The sequence below is a fragment of the Syngnathus floridae genome, chromosome 12 (genome assembly GCF_059516105.1).
Source record: "Syngnathus floridae isolate MCC-2025c chromosome 12, RoL_Sflo_1.0, whole genome shotgun sequence".
Lineage (NCBI taxonomy): Eukaryota > Metazoa > Chordata > Actinopteri > Syngnathiformes > Syngnathidae > Syngnathus > Syngnathus floridae.
Window position 1 is genome coordinate 7282992 of NC_142424.1, and position 23898 is coordinate 7306889.

The 23898-nt window shown below is 40.4% G+C and overlaps 2 protein-coding genes across 5 annotated transcripts in view; one reads left to right on the top strand and one right to left on the bottom strand.

Moving 5' to 3' along the window:
- The window catches only part of astn2 (astrotactin 2), a 153798-nt gene extending 143946 nt beyond the window's left edge, over positions 1-9852 (top strand). For both annotated transcript variants that reach the window (XM_088391186.1, XM_088391187.1), the window contains exons 21-23: positions 5455-5555; positions 6049-6232; positions 8605-9852. In XM_088391186.1, coding sequence (XP_088247312.1) covers positions 5455-5555; positions 6049-6232; positions 8605-8848 — 529 coding nt within the window. In that variant the 3' untranslated portion in view covers positions 8849-9852. The remainder of the gene's footprint in view (positions 1-5454; positions 5556-6048; positions 6233-8604) is intronic.
- Positions 9853-13191: 3339 nt separating this feature from the next.
- Positions 13192-23898, bottom strand: part of pappaa (pregnancy-associated plasma protein A, pappalysin 1a) — an 80860-nt gene continuing 70153 nt past the window's right edge. For all 3 annotated transcript variants that reach the window (XM_088392209.1, XM_088392208.1, XM_088392207.1), the window contains one exon: positions 13192-18807. In XM_088392209.1, the coding sequence (XP_088248335.1) occupies positions 18703-18807 (105 nt within the window). In that variant the 3' untranslated portion in view covers positions 13192-18702. The remainder of the gene's footprint in view (positions 18808-23898) is intronic.

The following is a 23898-nucleotide window of genomic DNA, read 5'->3' on the forward strand; positions in this document are numbered from 1 at the left end:
TGTGCATTGTTGGACAATGTCCTCATCTCCTGCAAACTGCCCAACATCTTCCTGATTACTCCTCAGCTGCTTCTAATTGTCTGCAAAAGTGAGTCTCCAGACCAGACAGTCCATTTGTTGAAATTCCTTTACCACCCCATCCATCTTATTGTTGGCCTGTGTGAACCACCTCTTGTCCTTTTTGCTTCCTCACCCTATTGATGTACCCCTGGAGGAGAATACTATTAAAAAAAAAAATCTTATTTTCCCTCCTTTTGATTGGTAGGACATGTATATGCAAATGATTTAACAGCATATACTGTAATTGAGGAGACCGCATTAAATATTCCGTGCCAGTTGTTGCACAAGACCTCTCCACCCCCCAAAGAAAAGGTTGATAGTTGGTTCTTAAATGACCCATACAACCTTTCCAAAGAATGACTCATGAGCATTTGGGGGATAGAGTGTATTATATGTTGTCTACGCTCTCTCGTTTTCTCTCTCTCTCGCTCTGCTCGGCAGTACATCAACTCTCTTTCATTTCCTCCATGCGTCCTCTTTCTTTTCTTTCCAGTGTCTTCTTCCCCATCCAAAATGTAATAAGCGGATGGCCACGTGAAAAGTTAGCAGGTATTGCCCATGGATTGCAGCATTGAGTCAGATTCCGAGCGGAAGCCCCGTTGGCTTGCCAAAGCAGTTGAAGAAAACCAACTGGCTGCAACTATCTGCTCAATACATTTTCAACTGTTGATTTTCAAGATGCTGTCACAGTTATTTTGGGCCGCGACGCTGCTGCTGATCTGCAAGATTTGAGGATTTCCAAGCACTCAGATATTCTAAGCTGCCACAAATTCTTGCGGCGGCGAGAAACAATTCTACGCAGCTCGGATTGATTTGTGGGCTAGCTCCACTGATGTGCGTCCAAACTGCTGATGTCATGGAAAAGGCGTCCGTCCCCCTTCTGCCCTGGCGTCCACCCGCATGCCAAAAATACTGCCCTAATTGATCCTCTCTCGCTCGCTGTCACTTTGTGCCAGGCATCCTCTCCTGTTGGGCTTTGTTGTCCTGTCATCTCTCGTTCAGACATACCTTGTATGTCTCGTTAGATTATGAGAAAACTGCTCACTTTAATGGCAATGGAGTTCATTTACACGCTAATCCGACATTTGCCTGCCTTGTCGCTTGCTGAGCTTTCACCTAACTGTGGCACAAGGACACAACCAGCCAGATGCCAGAACTTTCTGTGTGTCTGGGGTCTTGATCAGTTCGCAGAGATCCAATGTGTGTGTTTGTATGGATGTGTGTTAGGTTAATTGAATTACTATGCAGGTTTATTGGGACCAAAGTGTTTGACACAGCAAGTGTGTGTGAGTGTGTTAATTAAAATGATGCGTGTGACAGTGTGTGTTTGCGTGTGATTTTATTATTATACCTGTGTGGTCTAACAGGTTTGTTGGACCAAGGTGTTTGTCGTGGCATCTTAAGGTCAAACTCGTGTGTGTGTTAGGTAAATTGAATGACTTGTACCTGTGGGGCCTGGGTGGAACCAAAGTGTTGCACCAGACAAGCTTGCCTCTTTAAAAGTGTGTGCGCGTGAACGTGTGTGTTCCTGACTTTGCTCTTTTTCAAGGACACATTTGGCATTAAAGAGCAGCTAGTTTGCAGGAGAGCTTGTTAAATCGGGGACAAAGGCCAAGTCCGCTGTTAGTGAGGAAACGGCTGCCCTTTGGGGTCAAGGTTAGGGTTTGTTTTTAGTCCCCTGTGATTATGTTTACGTCTTTGATAACATACACCCTGAAAAAGTGAAAGAAAAAAGAAAACTCAAGTGAGGGTGGGTGGCCACGGAGGTTTGTATGCGTCTTGCCAATTTTCATACTTGATGTTTGACATTCTCGTGGAAGGCCAGACCACGATTTGGCTTCTTTGTGCTCCCAGGCGATCTTTATCATCATCGGACACCCTGTTTATTCGACCCCCTGTGACGCCTCTCAATGCGTCTTAAGAATGAAACCCAAACTCGCTGCCAAAAAAAAGTTCCTTTTCAGTGATACGCGAATGAAGCTCAAAAATGTTTCCCCTCCATTTGCACATAATATGTTAATGTCTTTGCACAATGAGCAGTTATCCCACTCTTGTCTCAAACCAACAAACAAAAACATCTATACAGACAAGTCCCCGGAGAGGCTTTAAAGTCCTGGCAGAAACTATTTTATAACTGCACATAACAACCTTGTAATTGCCGTTGGGGTAGACTGAAGCCAACTTTTAAAACGCAGCTATGAAATGTTGGCAAACATAGACGCTGAGTTGCCTTGATAAAATGTCTCCCTTTGTTATAATAGAGTAAAATAGAATAGGCCTTCATGTTGTAGGTTTACATGACCAGCAGCAATGTTTGTGACAACTATTTAATAATTTTAGTAGAAGATGTAAATGCCAAGTCTTACATGACAATCTTACATTTTGTTATAATTATAGGTCCTCCTCATAAAGACCACGATCCATCCCCTCTAGTTAAGGATAAAGAAATCTCCAGTAAACTAGAGTTCCCCTTCCATTAGGACGGGTATAGAGCCTCCATGATACATTTAAGTTACACGGAATTTGTATTTCTAAGTCAGCCTTTTAGTTGACCATCTTTCTGAAGATGAGTCAACTCAGCAAGCAAAATTAAATAGAATAAAATAAACACTGCGTGCAGTTGGGAATAAAAGTAATCAGCAGTGGAATGACTGTGAGACAGGGATAAAAAAAAAAACAAAAAAAACAGGGCTTTGATAATGTTGTCTGTTTGGAAAAAGACGGTTATTCTAATTTCCTCGTGTCATTGTGTATCCATCTGTATGTAATACGGTGGCCATATGACTTAAACAGTCTCACAAGCTGACATTGTTTTTGGTGGGCAAAGAAGCCACCAAAGCCCATGCAAACTTGTGTGAGGTTCTTGGGGGAATACCACATTCACAAGATCAGACAAACTATGTGAGCAATGCCCAAACAGGTCATGTTACAACCAAAACAAGCAGCTCTTGGATCGTGCCTCAGTAGACATAATTTAAAACATCGCAAATGGGTTTCGGAAGAAATGCTATAAAAACAGTCAGATTCTTAAGTTTTCTGAATTTGTGCATGAGGCATGGTTAATACTTGGAATTTGGGCTTGGTTCTTCTGTCTCATTGTGTTTTTGCGGTAGTCTGAATTGTTTTCATAGTGGCAATTCTATAAAGGAACACTAATCGAATAAAAATGTTGAAACATTTCATATTTATAAATTAATTTATTCCTTCAAAACATTCACTGCTGTGCTTGTGGATGTTTTCCCATGAATTTTGTATCACGAAATAAATATGACTAAAGTTTTCTTACAAAATCAAACTTTTATGTAATGTCTTTTTGTATTTACATAACAACCCCCCCACCCTAAAAGTCACTTTGTAGCACCAGCAAAGTGTGAAAAAATATCCCGACACTAGTTTTACCGATTGGCACTAAAAACATTTTTGAAAAAAAAAATAAAAAATACAACCCCATCAGAAACAAGCATCTTGAGCTTGTTGATATTTGATGATCATTTGAGGAATCTTTACTACTTTTATTATTATTAATAATAATATTAGTAGTAGTAGTAGTAGTAGTATTTTATTATTGTTATTATTACAGAACAATGACTGAAAACAAGCAACTTTGCTCAATTGAGGTATGTCTACATTTGTTTGACATATACTTTTGTTCCCCATCCCGTTCTAAAAAAATGAAGTAACATACTGTCCCCCATCCCGTTCTAAAAAAATGAAGTAGCATACTGTATATCCCATATTCTAAAATATGTATCGTATTAGCACAAAGCTTATGTTTCTGCCTCAATTGTTATTATGTATCATTAGATTCAGTAACCCCCGCAATTGTACAGCTTTTTGCACACAGATCATTTTTTACCAAATATTGAACCGCAACTATGAGCCCAACAGTCTGAAAATATAAGTTGCCCTGCCCAGTCAGCCGCGGGATAAACTAGCAGACATTCAGTAACAGTTTCCATGGGAGGATCTGCGCAGGTGCTTTCACTTATACCGGTTGTTGGACTTTGCGGCCAGACTGAGGTTTGGCATGGCCGCGCTTGGATATAAGATATTACGAGGTGACACAGGTGCGACAAAACAAATGGAAACTTCAGGGAGTTTTTATTTAACTGTGGTTCTTTCCCCACAGAAAGTCTAATAAAACTAAAAAAAAACTTAATACAATATATTGATATTCTTTGTGGTTTTGATTGGAAATAACCACAAAGATTCTCCATGGTTATGCTAGTAAACATGAGTGAATGAACATTGCTGTCTAAAGGCATGCAAATTCTCCATGGCCCGTTTCTTCCCATACTTCCTTTTTTCATTTGCCATGGCACAGCTTGACATTTGCAAAAGGCCATTTAAAGGTGAGGTGCGCTGTGCCTCTGATCTCCGACCATCTCAAACTGTTCCCCGTGCCATACGACCAGGGGCCGAAAATCTGTCATTGAGCCCTCCCAAAAATCTTAGCAATGTTTGACATTTCCAGAGGGACCTTTGGAACATTGTTCAACTCTTTGGATCTTCTGAAAAGAAATCATTACACAGTGGGAAAGAGAAGTTTGGATGATATTTTGAATTTTGGGTGAACAATATGTCCCCAAAGCTTCATGTTGGAAGTGATTAGATTGTTGGATGGTCAAACATCTTTTTGACTTTGAAGCAACCCTCATGTGACATCATCAGAGCATGGGATTGCTCATTGTACCGCAGTAGGCTTCATTTCAACTAAGACGTACACTGCGACCTTTGTTTGCGTGCTAGTCACAGAATGTTTCACTGCCACAAGGTTTTAGATTATCCTTTGAAAGTATTGCGTCAATTTATTGTCTGATTTTATTTTCTAATTATATTGATCAATTCATATACTGCATATGTTCGAAAAGTTTTGCCTATGCAAATGTTTATTAATTTTTTTGCTTTACTATTGGGTTAACATAGGCTAGTGACATACTATGACACATTCCGATTAGTTAACAAAAAAAAACCTTAAAGATTGTGAAAAAATAAAATAAAAATTAGAACTAAATAAAGCTACCGTATTTTCCGCACTATAAGGCGCACCGGATTATAAGGCGCACCTTCAATGAATGGCCCATTTTAAAACTTTGTCCATATATAAGATATAAACATTTGGCCCGCGGGCCGGACTTTGGACACACCTGGCTCAATATTGGTCCATATATAAGGCGCACCTGATTATAAGGCGCACTGTCGGCTTTCGAGAAAATTTGAGGTTTTTAGGTGCACCTTATAGTGCGGAAAATGCGGTACATCATATAAAACTCTTAAAATATCCCACAGACTTTTACATCGAGACTTTCAGTAGTAAAAATGTTTGCTTTTTGAGTCTTAGCAGCGATTGTAGCACAGTGTCGCTTTACAATAACATATATTTGTTGTTTCCAGGTTCACCCTCTATGCAGTGGACAGCCGGGGTAGTCACTCTGACTCCAGCTACGTCTCTGTGCGGACGTCCTGCCCGATGGTTGACGATAGCCGAGCTGAAGGTACAGGCATTCTCAGAATTGTCTTTGTGGGATTTCTTGGTACGCAGTGAGCACAACAGAAGAAAAATAGCAAAAAACTACTGAGATGATACAATCAAGCAATTATCTAATTACAGTTTCTCAAATGCCGGGTGGTTTTGTTTTTCTTCGTTCTGTAATTTATGCTAATAAATCACATGAAGTTGGTCTGCTGCTCTGGAGGAAGCACATCTGAAGGACATAAACTAACAAACTTGTTTTCCCTGTCATTGCACTGAGTTAAATGACCTTGGTGTTGAACTGCAAAGTTGAAAAAAAAAGATGATGAATTTTACCCAAACGACTTTGAGGGGAGAAAAAAACAAAGGAAACCTTGACCCAACCTGACCTCAAAAATTCAGAATAGTAAACTGTGATTTTTGAAAACAACCTCCTCAATGCCCTTTTTGAACACTTCAACGCTTGCATGCATGTCTCCTCACAACAAATGTTTTTTTTCCTCTTGGTTTTCAAGAGATCGCAGACAAGGTGTACAACTTATACAACGGCTACACCAGCGGCAAGGAGCAGCAGCTGGCGTACAACACATTGATGGAAATTCCTCCTCCACTGCTCTACCGAGTCCAGCACCACTATAATTCCCTATATGAGAAGTTTGGTGACTTTGTGTGGCGCAGCGAAGATGAGCTGGGCCCCAGGTGAGAAGATTTGGCATTGCGGGGTATGAAACAGGGCCCACTTAGACGCCAGAGAACTCTAATAGTTTCCTCGTCTTGATGTTTTTGTGACATTATTTTGCTTAGTCATCCAACATCAGTGTTATCGAGCTGATATTTGTCTAATTAACAGTCGCTTAGTTTTGCTAACCAGGCTGAAAATAGTTTACCTGTTTATTCAAACCATAGTGTCTTCTTTTTTTAATCATTATTTTGAAATTTATTTTATGAATGATATATTAGCAAGCCCGCCTTAAGTGCAGAGGTCAGAGGTTCGATTCCGGCTCTGGCCTTCCTATGTGGAGTTTGCATCTGCTCCCCGTGCCTGCGTAAGTCTCTTCCAGGTACTCCGGTTTCCTCCCAGGTTCCAAAAAAACCCTCAAAATTCCCTGTATTGTGAGTACGAAAGGTTGTTCGTCTCTTTGTGCCCTGCGATTGGCTGGAGACTGGTTCAAGGTGTCCCCCGCCTACCGCCCGAAGTCAGCTGGGATAGGCGCCAGCACGCCCGCGACTCTCGTGAGGAAACAGCGGTTCAGAAAATGGATGGATGATATATTGTTTGCAAAATTGCTTTGGTCAGTGTAAAATATGCTAGCCAATATCACGATGGTGTTTTTATGGACATAAATGGGAGTGGGAACCAGTGAGGTGGTCTTGGGTGTGGTGAGGGGATTGCGGGTGTCCTCTTGACGAGCGTGCTTTGGATTATTTACTGCCTGATGTTGGCAGGCTTGGAGCCTCATTGAGAGTAATTTACAAGCCGTCTCTATTGGTGGTGCTTTTTTTTTTTTTTTTAAGGCCAAAAGAATGGCCAAATGAAACGTAAGCACAATCAGCGCTCACCCAGGCACCAACAATGGTCAGAGCTTCCCGACATCCGTGTGGATTTATTTTAACAGCTCTATTTATAGCCACATTATTCTCAACATCAATCCTGATTTTCTTAAATACACAATTGCAAAAGTATTACCATGTTTCACTCTTGAATTTCTTCACGTGAGGCCAAACATAATGGAATGAGCTGTAACCCGAAAGTTAATTCTGAGTTACTTTTTTTTCCCTACTTGTGTGTTTTTTGTTGCTTACTCTGTTTGTTTAGCGTCATAAATGTTTAATTTGTCTCCGGTTCACACACTTGTGAGTCTTTCTTGATTATGTGTTTGGTATTCTGTTGTGTCAGACGCAAGAATTTTCAAGGGGGGAAATGAGAAAATGTTTCCCCCATTTTCAGCAAATAAGTGAAAAGGATGTCTGTACTCTTTTTGCTTAACTAAAGACAGATGTTGATGCTCAGCAGACGCTGCTTTTCAAAACAAATGGAATTTTTCCCCCTTCTCCGTGTGTGTTTTCCTCATTTTAGAATCCCCACTAGCTTAACAACCTTGAATTCAATCCCGATTGTAGGTGCATTCGGTTGTTTTTCCTGCATTGCGTTGCTTTTGCATCGTAAACAGTGGCAAGCAGCAGAGACGCATTTCCCGATTGTGTATTGCCGACTCCAGGAAGCTGCCACTTGTGGACTGGTCAACAACATCACTATCGGACAATTCAACACGCAGCTGCATACGATAGTTTTAAAAAGATACTTTTGACCCAAACTGGCAGGCAGCACACTTTCTTTGAGCAATTGGAAATTCACCGACTGCTGAAAACAACTTTAAATTAGGAAAGTGAACAGTTAGGTTAAAATATCGGAATGCCTTGTTTTAGTGATGAAAGTGAAATTTGGTCGCCTGAGCAAAAAAGGGACTCTTTATTCATACCATATAATACTGAAACCTAACAAAACAATGCATTTGGAAAGTGAATTAAAATTACAAGTTGACAAAAATGATGGGAGGAATTTGCTGTTAAGTCCACTGAATAGTATTCTTTGGGAAGTGACTCATGATTGAGGTTCATTACAAAGAAAACCCAGAGAATCATAAATCAGTCAAAAAATACCAGCAATATGTCAGAGGAATTTACAATTCTATGAAGAATATGATCAATATTGATTGCATGTAACAATGAAATATGAATCAAATCAAATCAGGAAGATGAAATTGGCATCACATTTTGCTGGCCAGACGTGAATTGTTGAATCTCTAACAGATGATTGATGCTTCGCCTTCATTGCATAAATCGTAAAAACAAACTTGCCTTACCTTACATCAGTTCTGAATCCTCTCGGTTTCCTGAGGCCTTTCCACATCTTTTGTCTTAGGTTCTGTCCATTTCCTCCTTTTTCGATTGCAGTGCTACCTGTAGATGGATATTGCACAATAGTTACAAAAAAGCCCAACATTACAGTTAACAGCAAATGTATTTGCATGGAATTGTTTTTAAAGGTGCACATTTTGTTGTTCTGACAGAAAGGCCAACCTGATCCTGCGGAGGGTGGACAAGATCAGCCACTACTGTCGTTCCCTACTACGCAGTACGCATATCCAGAGCCGTACTGACACCATGGCGTACGTCTACTGCCGCAGCGACGACGGACGGATGCCCGCCAGCGGGGGCGCCTGGAGCGGCTCGTTGCACGAAGGCCGCACAGCCTGCACGGAGAAGCTTATCTCCGTACAGCGTAATACATACAGCAACACCAAACTCCGGTGAGACACAAGAGTAGGGACGCGCTTGCGTTTTGTGATGTCACTGACTGATGCATCAGCTGACGTCGTCCTGCAGCGGGTGTCTCTGCGAACAAACCCAATGGACAAAAAAATTATGTGTACGGCAAAAACAGCACGTCGGTCGGCAAAACTGAAGAAAGAGCAAAGTGAACATGTAGATAGATGATGATGGATAGTGAAAGCTAATCCTCAGCCAATCAGCCAGTCGTCTGTTTAATACCTTGAATGTAACATTGTAGTTGCTTTGTTCATGCTTTTACGTGAAGCACTTAAAAGAGAGGAAAAAAAGTACAAATCTAAAGATAAGTTTGCCTTTGTTTTAAACCATCGTTGTAAAAGGAGAAATGTTAAAGCCATTTGCTAATTGTTTTTAGGTTTAGTAAATCCGAACAAAATAATAGCCAATTGATTGAGAATTTATGTCCATGATTGAAAGCTATGAATTTGGTGGGTGAAAAAATGAGTAAAATATCAAATTCTGCAAAAATGCCAAATCTTTAGGCCTGACACAAAGTGTTCCACTTGATTGCAAAGACAATATGTTTTGTAGAGCTAACAAAAGACAAAAGCTTGACTACAAAATGAAATCCAAGATATTACAAGAAGTTAATTGCTTTGAATGTGGTGTCTATGCCCGTGTTTTTGTTACTCTCTGTCTTTCTTGTCGCAGGAAAATGTTCTGGTTATAAATTTTTCAAACGACTTCTTACATTTTTACGAGCGCACATTACAAGATTGAACCACCCAAAGCAAAAATAGATAAACATGTAATTAAAAAAAGTGAGCAATCAATCTCCATGTTTGAATTTTTTTTTTTTTCTTTGCCTCTATTTCCATTTCTGGTATGTTCATCTTGTGTTATATAAACTGTAAAGTTAAATTATAATATTGTACATTGTAAACTTGTACAAAAACTGTATTATGTGGATTTTGTCATTTTTTTCTGAAGAATGTGAAATATTAAAAAATGTACATATATAATGTATAGTTTGTGTTGTCTTTTACATAATGCAAAATATTCACATTTCAATTAATTGTACTAAGTTCATCTTGTTTTTCCTTTTTTTAATCACTTCACTGGTTTCTTTTATATCAAACAAATTGTTTTAGGTTCATTACCTGACATGTTTCGGCTGTTTCTTTCGGCGGTTTCTTCCGCCTTCATCAGATGAAGGCCAGAAGAAACAGCCGAAACATGTCAGGTAATGAACCTAAAACAATTTGTTTGATATAAAAGAAACCAGTGAAGTGATTCACATTTCAAATTATTAGTGTTTATCAAAATATGGTGCATGGGCCACTACTGGTCCCCCAGCAAGGCATTGGTCAAATTTAAGATCAATTCACTATTTATAAATACAATCATTCAAAAGCATGAGGCATAACAATACATTTTGGCGGTGACACTGTTAGAAGTGGCTTCCAGGGGACAACTAAAACTAACCGTCCTTGACACAACCGCTTTAAGGCTTATGCCACGCTTAAATTTGTGTCTTAAACCCAGAAAAACAAAAAACTAAATATTCTTGTTCAGAACTGTGACACATGGACAGATTCATTGAATAGAAAGATTCTGCGTTAAAGCGTGTCACGATGCTGGATGGTCTCTTGTCATTGTTATGACAGGTGGTTGTCCAATACCTTATATTAAGCAGTGTACATTCGAATGAAATCTAGCATGAAACGTCCTTTCTGACAGAATAGCAAAGCTTTGCAGCCCCTTATTTGAAACTCAAGCTGTCAGTGCTCCTCGAAGCTTCCCTGGCCCCGTCTTGCGGCGTGTTGCCCTCCTATCAGGAGAAACTGAAGAAGTGCTTGTTGATACTTGGCCTCCAAAAAGTACTAACACATGTTGGAACACCCACATCCAAAACCAATTGCATTCACGACTTCAAAACCAATGAGCTGGAGCACATATTTCTCCAATGACAGCGAAGGACGACTGAAAATGTGTGATTGTAATGTTATAAACGTCCATCACATCGTATTGCCAGTATTTGATGCATTTATTATGTTTTGCTTCTTTTGACTTGTTATTTCTCAAAGCATTAGGTGAGCAATCTAATTTGAAAGAGGGTCTTGGAAGCGACACAAAATACTAAACAAAAGTGCTGATCTTTTATTGATTTTGAATGTTTGAAGACACAAAGACTCCCTGATTTGATTCTACTGCATCTGAAAATAAAAGTAATATACTTAGCTGCCATAGGCTGTCACCCAGTTCAGCATATCCACCGCCTAAGTGTTTTTTTTTAATTAAATGTCAATTTATGTCAAGTGAAATGGGACTGATTGATTGACTGACTGACTGACTGACTGACTGACTGACTGACTGACTGACTGACTGACTGACTGACTGACTGACTGATTGATTGATTGATTGATTGATTGATTGATTGAGAACAATCAATCAAACTATCAATGAATACATTTATATAATGCAGAAAAATAAAGAACCTGTGCGAAGTCTTAGAGTGTAATCAAACCAAAAAAGTTGTTTAGTCCACTTGTTTCGTCCGGACCAAAAGCAGACTTAATTTATTTCGTTTGGTGCGGTTCCTATTCAGACTGTACATTTTGCAAGTGAAGTATATTTTGTAAACACATCCACACTTGAGACGATCTGTGCTCCCATTAGACAGCAATGACCAGGGCGTTAGAATCGAACCCTGGTCCTTTTAAAGTGGACCAAAGAGTCAGGTCTGAATATACACTGAGTTAGGTTTTGCTCAGGAACAAGTATGCGCTCTATTAAAATTAGATAATTACATGCCTTTTCACATCGCAGTAAGGCCAAAGTGTAGGAGTCACACTTTGGCCTTAAAGCGCACGACCACAGTTATTATCATTTTTTATGGTTTGGTTTATCCCGCTAAGATTTACAACCCTGACTGCTCCATGCAGGCTTCCGTACAAAAAGTCCGGCTGTAAAACTAATGATACTTCTTTTAAATGCATCAATGACGTGTTGAGAGGTCAATGAATGGGACGCGGTGTTGATCAGCTGACACGTGTGGAGATGATTTGCAGAAAGTTCAATCGTGCTATTTCTTAGCAGTTAGCACAATCCATAGGGCAAATATTTACATTAGCTCCTGAACTAACACACCACTTGGGCTCTCTAATTGATATCATTAAGCAAAAAGGTGGCTATGCCTCCCTGTGTGCGTGAGCTGCCGGGAAAGCAGTTACTTTTTCCACCTCCCCTCCGCAAAACTATTCCTTTTAGCTTCCCATCTCATTTCTTTCCAGTCATGCAACATTAAGGGCCACTTTTAAAAATCAGTAGCTTGATGTTCATTCTCACGGAATTAGGACATAGTCGTCAAGAGGTGTGCCAGGAACAACACTCTCATTTCCATGCCGATGTATCTGTGATATTGTCTTAACCACCCGCGAATATCGCTGTTCTGCGAGTTCAGCAATTGTCATCGACGTGAAGTACTGTTGCGATTGACCTTTTAAATGAATTCAATTACATTGCATCTATGCACAAGATGCTAATGGTACATTATTTGCATAAGCTTGTTTATGTGTTACAGAAAGTGATGTCTCAACAGCAAGACTAGATTTGCTCTGGCACCGAAATGAACTGGCGCCCGTTTTTACACTGAGTGCACGGGCACCAGTCTGCCGAAATAAGGTCCCAAGGCTCTTTTTTCCTGACTGGAATGTTCTGCTCAATAGGACACGGTCATAGGTAGAGGAGTTAATAACATTATGAAATTCTTCCACCCCTTTATAAACAATGTACGGAGTAAAAAACATGACAAAAAACAACAACCAAAAAAAAAAAAAAAAAAAAAAAGCATTTTTATGGAGAATACAAAAGATGTCACACAGAGTTTGTATCAAATTATGTTTTGAAAAAAAATGAACAGAACCGTATTTTTTGGACTATAAGGCGCACCTAAAAACCTAAATTTTTCTCAAAAGCCGACAGTGTGCCTTATAGTCCGGTGCGCCTTATATATGGACCAAATTCCTAAATTTAAACTGGCCCGAAGCATTGTGTCATGAAATCAATCACAAGTGGTCCGCTGAAGACTATGAATCATGAATCAAAAAGACTATGGATCATTATTTTGTGATTATAAAGCAATTTGTTGCATCTGAAGTTGAAATAAAAAAGATAAAATGGAGAATGATTTGATTTGGATTCAAAATCTGACATGATGCATTTATGGTGCGCCTTAAAGTCCGGTGCGCCTTATAAAAGGACACAGTTTTAAAATGGGCCATTCATTGAAGGTGCGCCTTATAGTCCGGTGCGCCTTATAGTCCGGAAAATACGGTAGTAATAATAATAATCACACATCAACCAGCTCACTTTAACCAGTGTTTTATTTCTACACAATAAATGACAGCAAAAAAAATCAACATGATACTCATCTTTATGACTCTTCCTTATGAAAATATAGTACAGTTCCGACATGTTTTTGCCATGTACCAAAGCACCAAAAAAATTGAGATAATTGCAACTGTGAAGAAAGCAAGGACAAACATCCACGGAAAACATAAAAAGTCCAACTGGTTGTATATGTGCCTGAAAAAGTGCATACTGTAAAAAAGAAACCAAAAAGCGAGGGAGCCATCAGAGAGACATCCGATGGCCTCCTTTACAGTGTCGGTGGAGACCCAAAGGCATATCTGACTCATACAGTCCAAAGTGAGGGCAAAGAAACTGTTAAAAGTTACTGGCTGGTGCCTGAACCAAACATTTAAATGCATAATAATAATTCATTAAAAAAAAAAAAAAAAAGCAACAGAGTTGCTACTGAGGTTCCATTTCAACCCAGAAGTGATCATTCGGGTTCCATTCATTTGGACGACAAATAAATACGACTCACTGGATATAATTCATGGTCTAGAAAGCTGACAACAGTACTTCCACGGAGCCATTATGGACAAATAAATGCTAACTGCAAGTGGGCATGGCAAAGCATCTTGTTTGTTTTTTTTACTATGTTTTTTTTTCTCACTGTATTTTGCGGGCGATACTTTGACACAATATACAACATCTTTTGTATAATAGGATAAAAATCCATCCAAGAGCTACTCCCGAACAGTTAGTACATTGTTTTTGCAAATACAATCATCAATATTTACATCTTAAAATATATTTGTTGCGCAATCGGGTACGAAACATTGCAGTAATACCACTAGATATCCACGTAATATGCAAATACACTTATTTTTCTATATATATATTTTGAAAATAAAAATAAACAAAAGGACAAGTCACCTTTATTGAGGGAGACAAAAAGTGGACTAAGTCTAGAACCAGAGGCCTGTGAGAGGTAATTCTTCATGTGTTACAATACACAAAGAAAAATGTCTTCAACAAGATGGCACATCAGTATTTTATGATCGGAGAGGCTTCAAACAGTCCTCGACTTCTTTGTCTTAGTTAACCATTTTTGGGCATGCAAAAAAAACAGGTGTTAAATTAGAAACAAAGTGGCAACTGTTGGTATAAATGGAGTGATATCAAAGCCTGTCAGGGGAGCGAGCACGACTCCAAACATATTAGTGTATGTGATAAGCCAGGCGCTTTGCCAAGAACAAGTGTGTTCCTTCAGCTTGCACTTCAAACGCCTCTTTAAGCTGCCCAAACTTCCTCTCTCCTTTTTTACGCAGGGCCTCGCTCCACACTGGCCGCCCTGTGCCGCCTGAGCTGACAGTGACAGATGAGGCAGTGTGTCAAAGGAGTAGGAGGCGGGCGGGGCAGGGGCCCGAGCAGGGGGCAGGGGGTGTCCAACCTGGTGGAAGGGGGAAGGAGAAAATCTGACTCACTTGCCCCCGTGGCTTACGTGTCGCTTTGCCAGTCAAGCGCTGGCCGCCACCGCTGCCGTGGGGGCATCGGGGTCCGGCCCCTGTGAGTACACATTTTCACACCTGGCCAAATAGCTGCCCAGGCCAGGAAAAGCAGCCCACCCATTCCCTCCACCACACCTTTTTATCAGCATCCAAGAACACCCTGCACCCTGCACCACACTCTCAGAAGAAAAAAAATGGACTTCATCCTACCAATCAGGGATACCCTCAAAAGTATTCGCCGCTTATGATCGGTCACATTGACCTTTTTGAATACCCACAATTACAAAAAAAACAAAAAAACATCAGGTTTATTCTTCGGTCTGTATGTTTTCTATCATTGAAAATATTCATATCCACCCATAAAACAAACAGGATTTATTTTTAAACTTAAAAAAGGTACCTTGGAGTCTCATAAAAGTACCTAGTTTTTAACATTGTAGTTGTTATAACACTACATACATGAATTTATTTCCCCAAAAGCAAACGAGAGTTAAAAAAAATTACATTCTGTAATTTAAATCTGTAACATTTTACATGTGTGAAGCAAGCACTGTCTCTTTTCTAACGTTTAAGGGTTTAAAAAAAAAAAAGGGTGTGAGGGCAGAGGGGGTTGCCTGATTACAATAATAATGATGGATGAACAATGTCAAAAATAACTTACATGGACATTAAATATAACTTAAAAAAGTATAACACTCTCAATAAATAGTTCTACTATGTACACCATCGGTATGAGAAGCCAAAAGAAAAAAAAATCAATAAAATAATATATATCTATATATTGAAGCAGCAAACATTACAGGCATGAGGTACAGTGAGGGATCCTGTGATGACGACAGTTTCGAGGTGATGTTCCTTCTTTGCGTGAATCGCTCGGTTGGACTATGGCTTTACGAGAATACCTCCTTCTCCAAAAGAAAATCCAGTCTTAAGTCTGTAGCATTTGGAGACAAGCGTGGATTTTTTTGGATACAGGTCATCATGAGTCACAAACAACCCAATGGTCCATTCAAATAGCATAGCAGGAAGGGAGCTGAGTGGTGGATATTGAACCTGTGGTCATCAGCATGAAGAAGTGGGGCTTGTAGGTTGAGCCCCCCCACCCCACTGGTTGCAGTTGTATGTAAAACAACTGAAACCAGAGTACTAATATATATCATAACATTGTATCGTAATATCAAGATAATACATGTCTTCTGCTAAATGCAATAAGAATAACATAGCCTTACAATCATTCATAAATAATTGTGATTTCTTCATTTAGGTTTCCTTCTCGTTTGACTTTGAGTTTCTCGGTGAAAAATAAACAGTTTGGAAAAAAGAAAATCAAATGTGCAGTTGAGTTAGTTGTGATATGTTGAAATATTAGTAAATGCACAGTACAACCGCCAACATCGATGAAACCAAAATGTTGGGAAATATCACTAGACTTAATGGAGAAGGTGAGTAAACTTTTTTTGGGGGCAATTTGGGTGTGTTTTAAATTTATATGGCGCTCAGAGGGCCGTATTAAAAGTATAAAAATTGGGGAAGCAATGATTTTTATTAATTTATTATATTTGTCGTGCCACCGCAGGAGCAGGATGACACAATATGGCAAAGAGCCAAAAAATTGAACTTACTGCGGTTTAAGACAGTAATGTCTTCAAAATGATTGCTCAGCACAATGTGATGGACCTTGGAGGTTCTACTGAGTATAGACTGGGGCGGATTTAAAACCTTTTGATATATCTGATGCTCTTGTTCGCAATAAGCAAAGCAAGTTTGTGAAAAGGTCATGTGAAAGCAACACATGGGGGGCAAAAGGACCAAATATTTGTCTCAGTTCACCATTTGGACAATAGCAGCTTCTACATATGTTTTTTTTTGAAAGACATACTTTTTTTACATGGCAACTTAAAAAGTGCAGTAACTGAAGTCATTATTACAAACACTAATTGAATATGACATTTGGTAGAAAAATCAAATACATGAAAAAAAAATCTCACCCTCTGTTGAGAAGTAATATTTACAAAATATTTGTCGTTTTTTTGTGTGTGTTTTTGGTGGTAAAGAATCCCTCGCAACTGTGTCTTAGTCACGCTGTGACCTAACCAGAGCAGCAAAACGTGGGCCGATAAGCCAAGCAGCAGCATCAGCAGCACTGTTTGTGCTTGTGTGTGCGTGTGTGTGTGTGTGTGTCATGAAAATAAAATTAATTCACCATTTCACTAAGCCTGGCCAATCACTGCGAAGAATACAGGTCCAAATTTTGGATATATTATTGATCTCTACAACGATTCTTTTACGTTGCGGGGCAATTTGACTAGTTAACAATATAGAATATTTAAGTATAGTTTTTGGGGGAGAAACCTTTACGATTTCACAATGTAATAGTTATTAATAGAATTTGTCATGAAATAAAACCAATGTTTAGTCTGATTTTTTTCTTTTTTGACATGTCCTGATAATTAATCACACTCTGGGTCAAAGTGACCCAGTAACATTTTAGTATAGTTTTTGGGGAGAAAGCCTTTACGATTTCACATTGTAATAGTTGGCAATAATATTTGTCGTTAAATACAACCGATGTTTAGTCCAATTGTTTTCTTTTTTGACATGTCTGGATAATTAATCACACTCTGGGTCAAAGTGACCTTGTAATATCACTGCTGTTAAAAAAAAAAAAAATACCCGGAAGGTTTAAAGGTTATTGGGTCCAACTTGAAACATGTTGTTAGTCTGTTTTTTTCATTTGCCAAACACAACGGAAATACTCAGATAAATGTAGAGGATAAAACTATGAGGTCATCTGTCGTAATCACCATCTGCAGTGTTAGCAAGCTTAGCCAGTGTGATTGACATGTCTTCTGTTTTTTTTCTTTTGAAAACTGTGGCTGGAGATAATGGAAGCACCATGTTGGTTCCGAAAGCTTGATAGACGGAATTAATAGGAGAGGTGGTGGAAGGGCCGTTGTAGGTCTTAGCGAAAGGTGAATTTGTGGGGAAACCGTTCCGTGAGAATTAAATAACCCAAACTCTAAAACTGAAACTAAACCCAACAACTGCAAAGTGAGGTGTTTACAATGACGCTCCTTCAGTTGCAATCAATGGATAATGCTATTTTTTGGTTGCAAAGGATTCCCTGCGAACCGCAGAAAAAAGACGTAACCCCCCCATGAGGATACTACAATGCAAAAAAGTCGAGTAGCGGCAGACGCAGTAGCAGAGGCCGCATGGACGTTGTTTTCATTCCACGCTCTGAAATTTACTTAAAAACAAAAAGAGACGTATGGGAATATTGATTCTGCTGTGGCAGGGTAATTACTTAATAGTTTCTGTGACTGTTTGTTTATTTTATCTCCGTTATTGTGTGTGGAATCTGCGAAGTGTAAATGAGACGATCGTTCCAGGCGAGTTTGAACCTCTGATGTGCCGATGAAGAAACACATGAGTGAAATTAAAATAGATACAGAATGTCTGACCACTCGTGCCAAAACCTCATGTCTTCTAAACGTGTCTGAGAAACATGTGTCTTCATTTCCTTCATATTTATAATTATTGATCCAACACTCCCCCTTCCCCACACACATTTGGAATTGCTTTCATTGTGTAATTATCGAGCTAGGGCACTAAACTAGACACCGAACAAAAGGCATGCTACAGTACCTCGGCCTGCCTAGGTTTTCCATTTTTTTTTTCCTGGCTATTTCATAATTGGCTGCATTTTGCTTCATGATGATGATACTGTGAGGCTACTTTCCTTATAGTTGAGGAATGACGTTTTCAGTGGCGTCTTGTGAGTCCTGTCGTCTTTTCTCGATCTTTTCGTGATGCAGAGGCAGAGGGGTTGCGAGGATGGAGAGGTATGCCTGTTAAAGCAGCATGTGCAGGAAAATGGAGGATAAAGATCGAGGGGCAGTTGGGGGGGTGTTACCGCCTTGCCCACTCTGAGTGTGGTGTTGGTGCAAAGGGTCTTGAGATGTTGAACAAAGCCCCCCACCCCCACCCCAAAGCCCTCTTCCTTCATCGGTTTGGTCAGCCCAGGGAATGGACCTTCTCTTCCCTTCTGTTCTCTACGGCGTTGGGATCCCGACAGGAGCACTCGTTCCGTATGTTACAGGACATCGGGAATGGAATCACCTAAGCAGGAGACAGAAGTGAGAAGGAATTAGGTATTTTTTTGGATGCGGTATTTCTAGTTAGACCTCTTCTTCCTTTGCTTTCTGGATGGAAGGATTGATGGAAGGCTGTTACTGTCCTTTGATAACATCTTAATTGGTAGACTCGCAGGGTCAGTATCCTTCGACATGACCGGATAAAACGCTGAGAATGTGCTGCCACCTTTTCTGCAAGCTTCTCTGGGGGGGGCTTCAGCTGTTTGAGTAAAGAAAGTGTCCCCCTCTGCTCCTCAGCCAAACCAGGAACACATGTGGTCCAAGTCATGCAAAGGCAAACAGCAGACTGAGGGCACGTCAGTGTAAAAAAAAAAAAAAAAAAGGTGACTTATCAGCTCAATCTGTGGAGGTCTACTGCCAGCATCACTATTTCTTATTAGAGGTTAAGTGGTTGTGAACTCTTTTTGTACAATGGTTCCCAGTATGCAATGTGAACATTAAAATAAGACTAATCCAGCCTGACACACCACACAGTTTGGGGTTGTTTTTAGCTCAGGTATCAATAATGAAAGTTGACTGGCTGTTCCTTTCAGTGAATTGAAAATGTGGAATAAAATTGACTTTATTTAGATTGCAGAGCATGAAGGAGTCTTTGAATCACACTGGAAAAATATTATAAAATTCAAATATAAAAGGTGTTAAGACAAAAGTTTAGAATGACCCCTCCATTAAATTTTGAACATTCAAATTAGTCGGGCCTGGTCAGACTTCTTTTAGTTAATCTCTGTTAGAAAAGAAGAATATAAAGATTCCATCGGCCATGATTGATTTCATGGTGTTTTTGAGCCACGCAAGTTAAAGGAGACAAAGTGAGTGAGTGTTGGCACTCCCTTTAAAAGAGTGTATAAAAGAAGTTGTTTGTACGTACGGCGGGGTGGACAGAGTGGGCAGTGCCGTGGAGCCACCTAAGAAAACGACGCCTGGATGGGATGATTTTTACAAGACCGGGGCCGGATACGCATCAGAAACAGCTGTCAACAGCGTGATGTGTGTTCCTGTATGAGGCCAAGAGCTCCCGGTTTCAGTTTAGTTCATGTCTCACTTTGGTTTATCTTTCTATCCCTACTCACAACCCAGTCCCAATTCCTCACTTTCCATCCAAGGCTTATCTTCTATCCAAGGTTTACCTTTCTATATATATTGAATGTTAGTGGGTGGCAAATTTGAACTGTTTTCCTTTGACCTTGACCCAAAGGGTGGCGGGGGCCAGCTGCCACATCTGGCCCTGACTTGAGAGTCTCTCTTCAGGGTGGCTGTGAAAAGGCTGGCTGGCCTTGTGGACCTGAGGCCCCATATCCCAGTGCTAGAGGGAGGCCTGGGGGTCGGGGCGGGGTGGGAGACACGCAGTAAGTGCGACATGAAAGACCTTCTGGTGGTTGTTGACCCTGTCAGAGCCTCATCCTTCCATCTCTGGTACAGGTCAAAATAACACAGTGTCCTTCTCATTTCACTTCACTCTGTGTACGTCAGCCATTGCTTGGAGTAGTGGAAGGTATGTAAGGCTAGTGTCGACTGGACTGTATCAAAGGCGGCTTTAGACTCTGGTGACTGATACGCTTGCAGATTTTCAAACATGAATGCTGTTTCAAGGGCAAGGCAAGGATGTAGTGTCAAGGGCGCCAATCCAACACAAGCAAGCACACAGTCACAATAGATTTCCAGGTGTGAAGATAGTGTCCAAAAGCATTTGGAAATGGACGTCACAAACGACAAAACAAAACATGACAATCTCCATCCTGGCAGACTTAGATGGAATACAAACTATATTGATTGCCAGTCAATTACTAATCGGTCCCTGGGTCACCAAACAAGATGAAGAAGAGCTATGCTGCGACTTCATAGGGGAAGGTTTTATGATAACTTCAGAATACTTTTATAAGAGGAGGAGACTTATTAGGATGTAGGAATGGCAACCTTAATGCAAAAAAAATAAAAAATACATAACTCTGTTTGGCTACATAAGTGCTAGCACTTAACATCAGCAAACTGCCAAAATCGCTAATAAACAGAGGCAAGTGTGTCCTCACTGCTGTGCAACTACCTTTGCTCAGCTGTGGAGAAAAGCCCCCAATCCTCCTTCACATTAAGTCCCGTCCTACTTAAATGCCCTCAACCACCAGAGTTGGCATTGGAGCTAGTTATGGCGAAATGCTGTTTATTCAATTGTTGGCAATTACAGGGGATTTCAGTAGCCTGGCAAAAACATGAGAAGGTAGGAAAGTAACCCTGGATACCACCGGCAAAACACAACTACTGAATACTTTGTGCGGCTGTTGACCACAGACACCTACCAAATGCATATATTTAATACTTAAGTGAAGGCAAACATATTTTCTATATTTCAAATACATGCACCATCATCATCTTCGTCTGTCATTTTAGATGTATGAAGGCGTTTAATCATCTGCAGCTGAGAGCAGGAGCAAACGCAGGGTGGTCAGTGCTGGCAATGGTGGACCATCAGCTTGGACACAAACATCAGTCATGACACTTTACAAATCGCGTATTGAGAGTTCCTGCGTCAGACGGAGAGCTGTAAACAGCGTTGAGAGACTGGGAGGCAACTCAAGAGCCGACCACCAAAGCAGACAGAAAAACATATAGTCTCATTTAGCAAAAGTTGTTTTAGAGGGGCCAAGCCATATAACTATATAATTGCTGCCCTCTCCATATTGCTTCAAGCTTCCAAGAGAGGAATTTCTTCCAAAATTGGGATGTGAAGGAGGGGAGGGGGGGCTCTGTGCAGGCAACCCTCAAAAGGCATTACTCCATACGCTTGCCGACTCTCATCCTCTCCAAATCCGACTGACAGCTTGCAACTATTAACGCTAGATCTAGAGGTGACCTTACACGCAGCTAGACCTTGCACCCTCAAAGCTCCTGGGGGTGGAATAATACACAACAAGTCATCCCGAACTCAAAGGGGGAGTCAGCCATTGTAATCCAATACATGTTTTGGCAAATCCAAGAATATTTCCTCATGATCTGTTAGCTGTCTATACTGAATGTGTGCTATGAACAAAAAAAATACAAAAAAAAAAAATCAAACAAAGTGGCTTGGATGAAGCTACACAATAGTTCTCCAGCCAATCGCTTCATGGGGGCGTTTGGGTTCTTGTAATGCTTCTGCTGGCGATTCGCCTTCTTCCATGAACGTCCCCGAAAAATTTGCCTCTAAGCGAAAAATCAAATGTAGATCAGAATACATTACACGGGCTTCTTGGTATATTCATCAAAATATTTGACTTGGCCGACTCAGTTTCATTCAGCTGGCGCTGTCTCCCTTTTTGATGTTATGACACAACGAAGGTGCACTTTGAGCCACTGGCTTGGTTGTGCCTGAAAACGTCTTCATGATACTTGTTTTCAATGGTTTGTTTTGGACTTTAAATGAAGCGTACTAAGCTTTAAACTGGTCTTGACCTGACATTTAGCAGTACGGTATAACCCCCGTCGCACTCGGATTGCAAGAGGAAGCAAGGTCTTAGCGAGAGCTGAGCAAACAGCTGAAGGCTATGGTTCAGAGACTGCAGCCTGTGCTTCGAGCAACTATTTAACAATCTACGTTTGTAAAATCAACTAAGAAAACAAACACGGAATACCCCTGTCTACTCCCGTATAAAATATATACTCTTTCCAATATTCGCAACAACATATTGTTGAATTTTCTAGATTTCTGGAGAAGGAACAGAGGTGATCACTGTGTTTTCCAAACTTCCCTTGAAATGCAATCCATTGCTCAAAATGCCATCACTTAGAAAAGCACTGCTTGTGATTACGGCTTATGTGTGCACGGCTAAAATGAACCGTGAAAATGGACAGGAAGCATTCTGGAGATGTTCGACTGTACAATCAGAAAAGCGCACAATGTTCCTTGTACATCCTAATTCACTCGAAGCAATAAAGAGGCTTCCTAGTCAGACACAGTGAAATATGCTGGGAGACGCATAGACCTCTGTATAAATGTAGCCAGACATACAGATGGATATGCCAGGAGTACAACTACAGACCCTTGCCAAATTCAGGAGAGGCCAAACCAGAGAAGCAGATGTTGCAGCGCAGAAGCTAAACTACACTTCCAATCATGCCATTTGCCAACGACTGCTAAGTGTGATCCAGACAAAGCCCGTTTGGTACACTGAAGAGTGCTGCTGCTACCACAGGACCCGAGCGCTTTGCCGTATGCAGCCAACCGCAAAAACTTTAACAACTGCCTAAATGTTGAGAAAGTGTTTATGAATGTGGGGAATAACATGGAATGCAACGGAATGTTCACAGGTCTGAATGCTACAACCGCAACTAACATGGACATATGTTCAGGATTATTGACCGTTTCTAAGATTGACTTTTGGTACAGTGGCACTGGGTCATTCATTTGATGTATACCATGGAGGAGTAAGCAGAAAAAATACCAAATATTCAAGCAACTTTTGTGGATGTGCTTCAGTGTCATAAGATTCAGAGATGATTGTCAGGAGCCCAGTGAATGATTAATTAAGTGTTGCTTTGGTGAAGTCATGCAGACCAATTTTGATAGACTGCCAAGGTAGCCTATCAGTGTAATTCTACATATTTTTTTCACCCCAGTGGTCATCGATGAACATGCCGCTTACAGCGAGGCAACTCAACAGGCAGACTTCATTGTTTGACATAATAGAACTTAGTGTGAATTGTTCTGTTTCTGTTCTCAAAAGTTTGCATGATAGCCAATCAAAAACAACAACGAAAAAAAGATGATTACTCAATAGTACAGTGGCTGTAATAGTGTCTTGGATTCATCTGCGTGTTACGCCGTGTCTCGCTGTTATGATGTCACACAATTTACGTAGCTGGTAGCTGACGAGACTAGCGTCATCTCGCCTACACACCCTGCGGTGGAAACAAGTTGAGGTCAGGATTTACCGTTCCAAGCCATACCCAGGGGATGGAAAGTGAACTTTTGTTGCAGACAGGGTATGAACTCAGAGGCTTCTTAAAGTGCCAGTATGGTATTGATAATGAGTTTTGGCAACCATCAATAAGGCAAAATGACTCCAGAGGGAGTCCAGGACGAGGA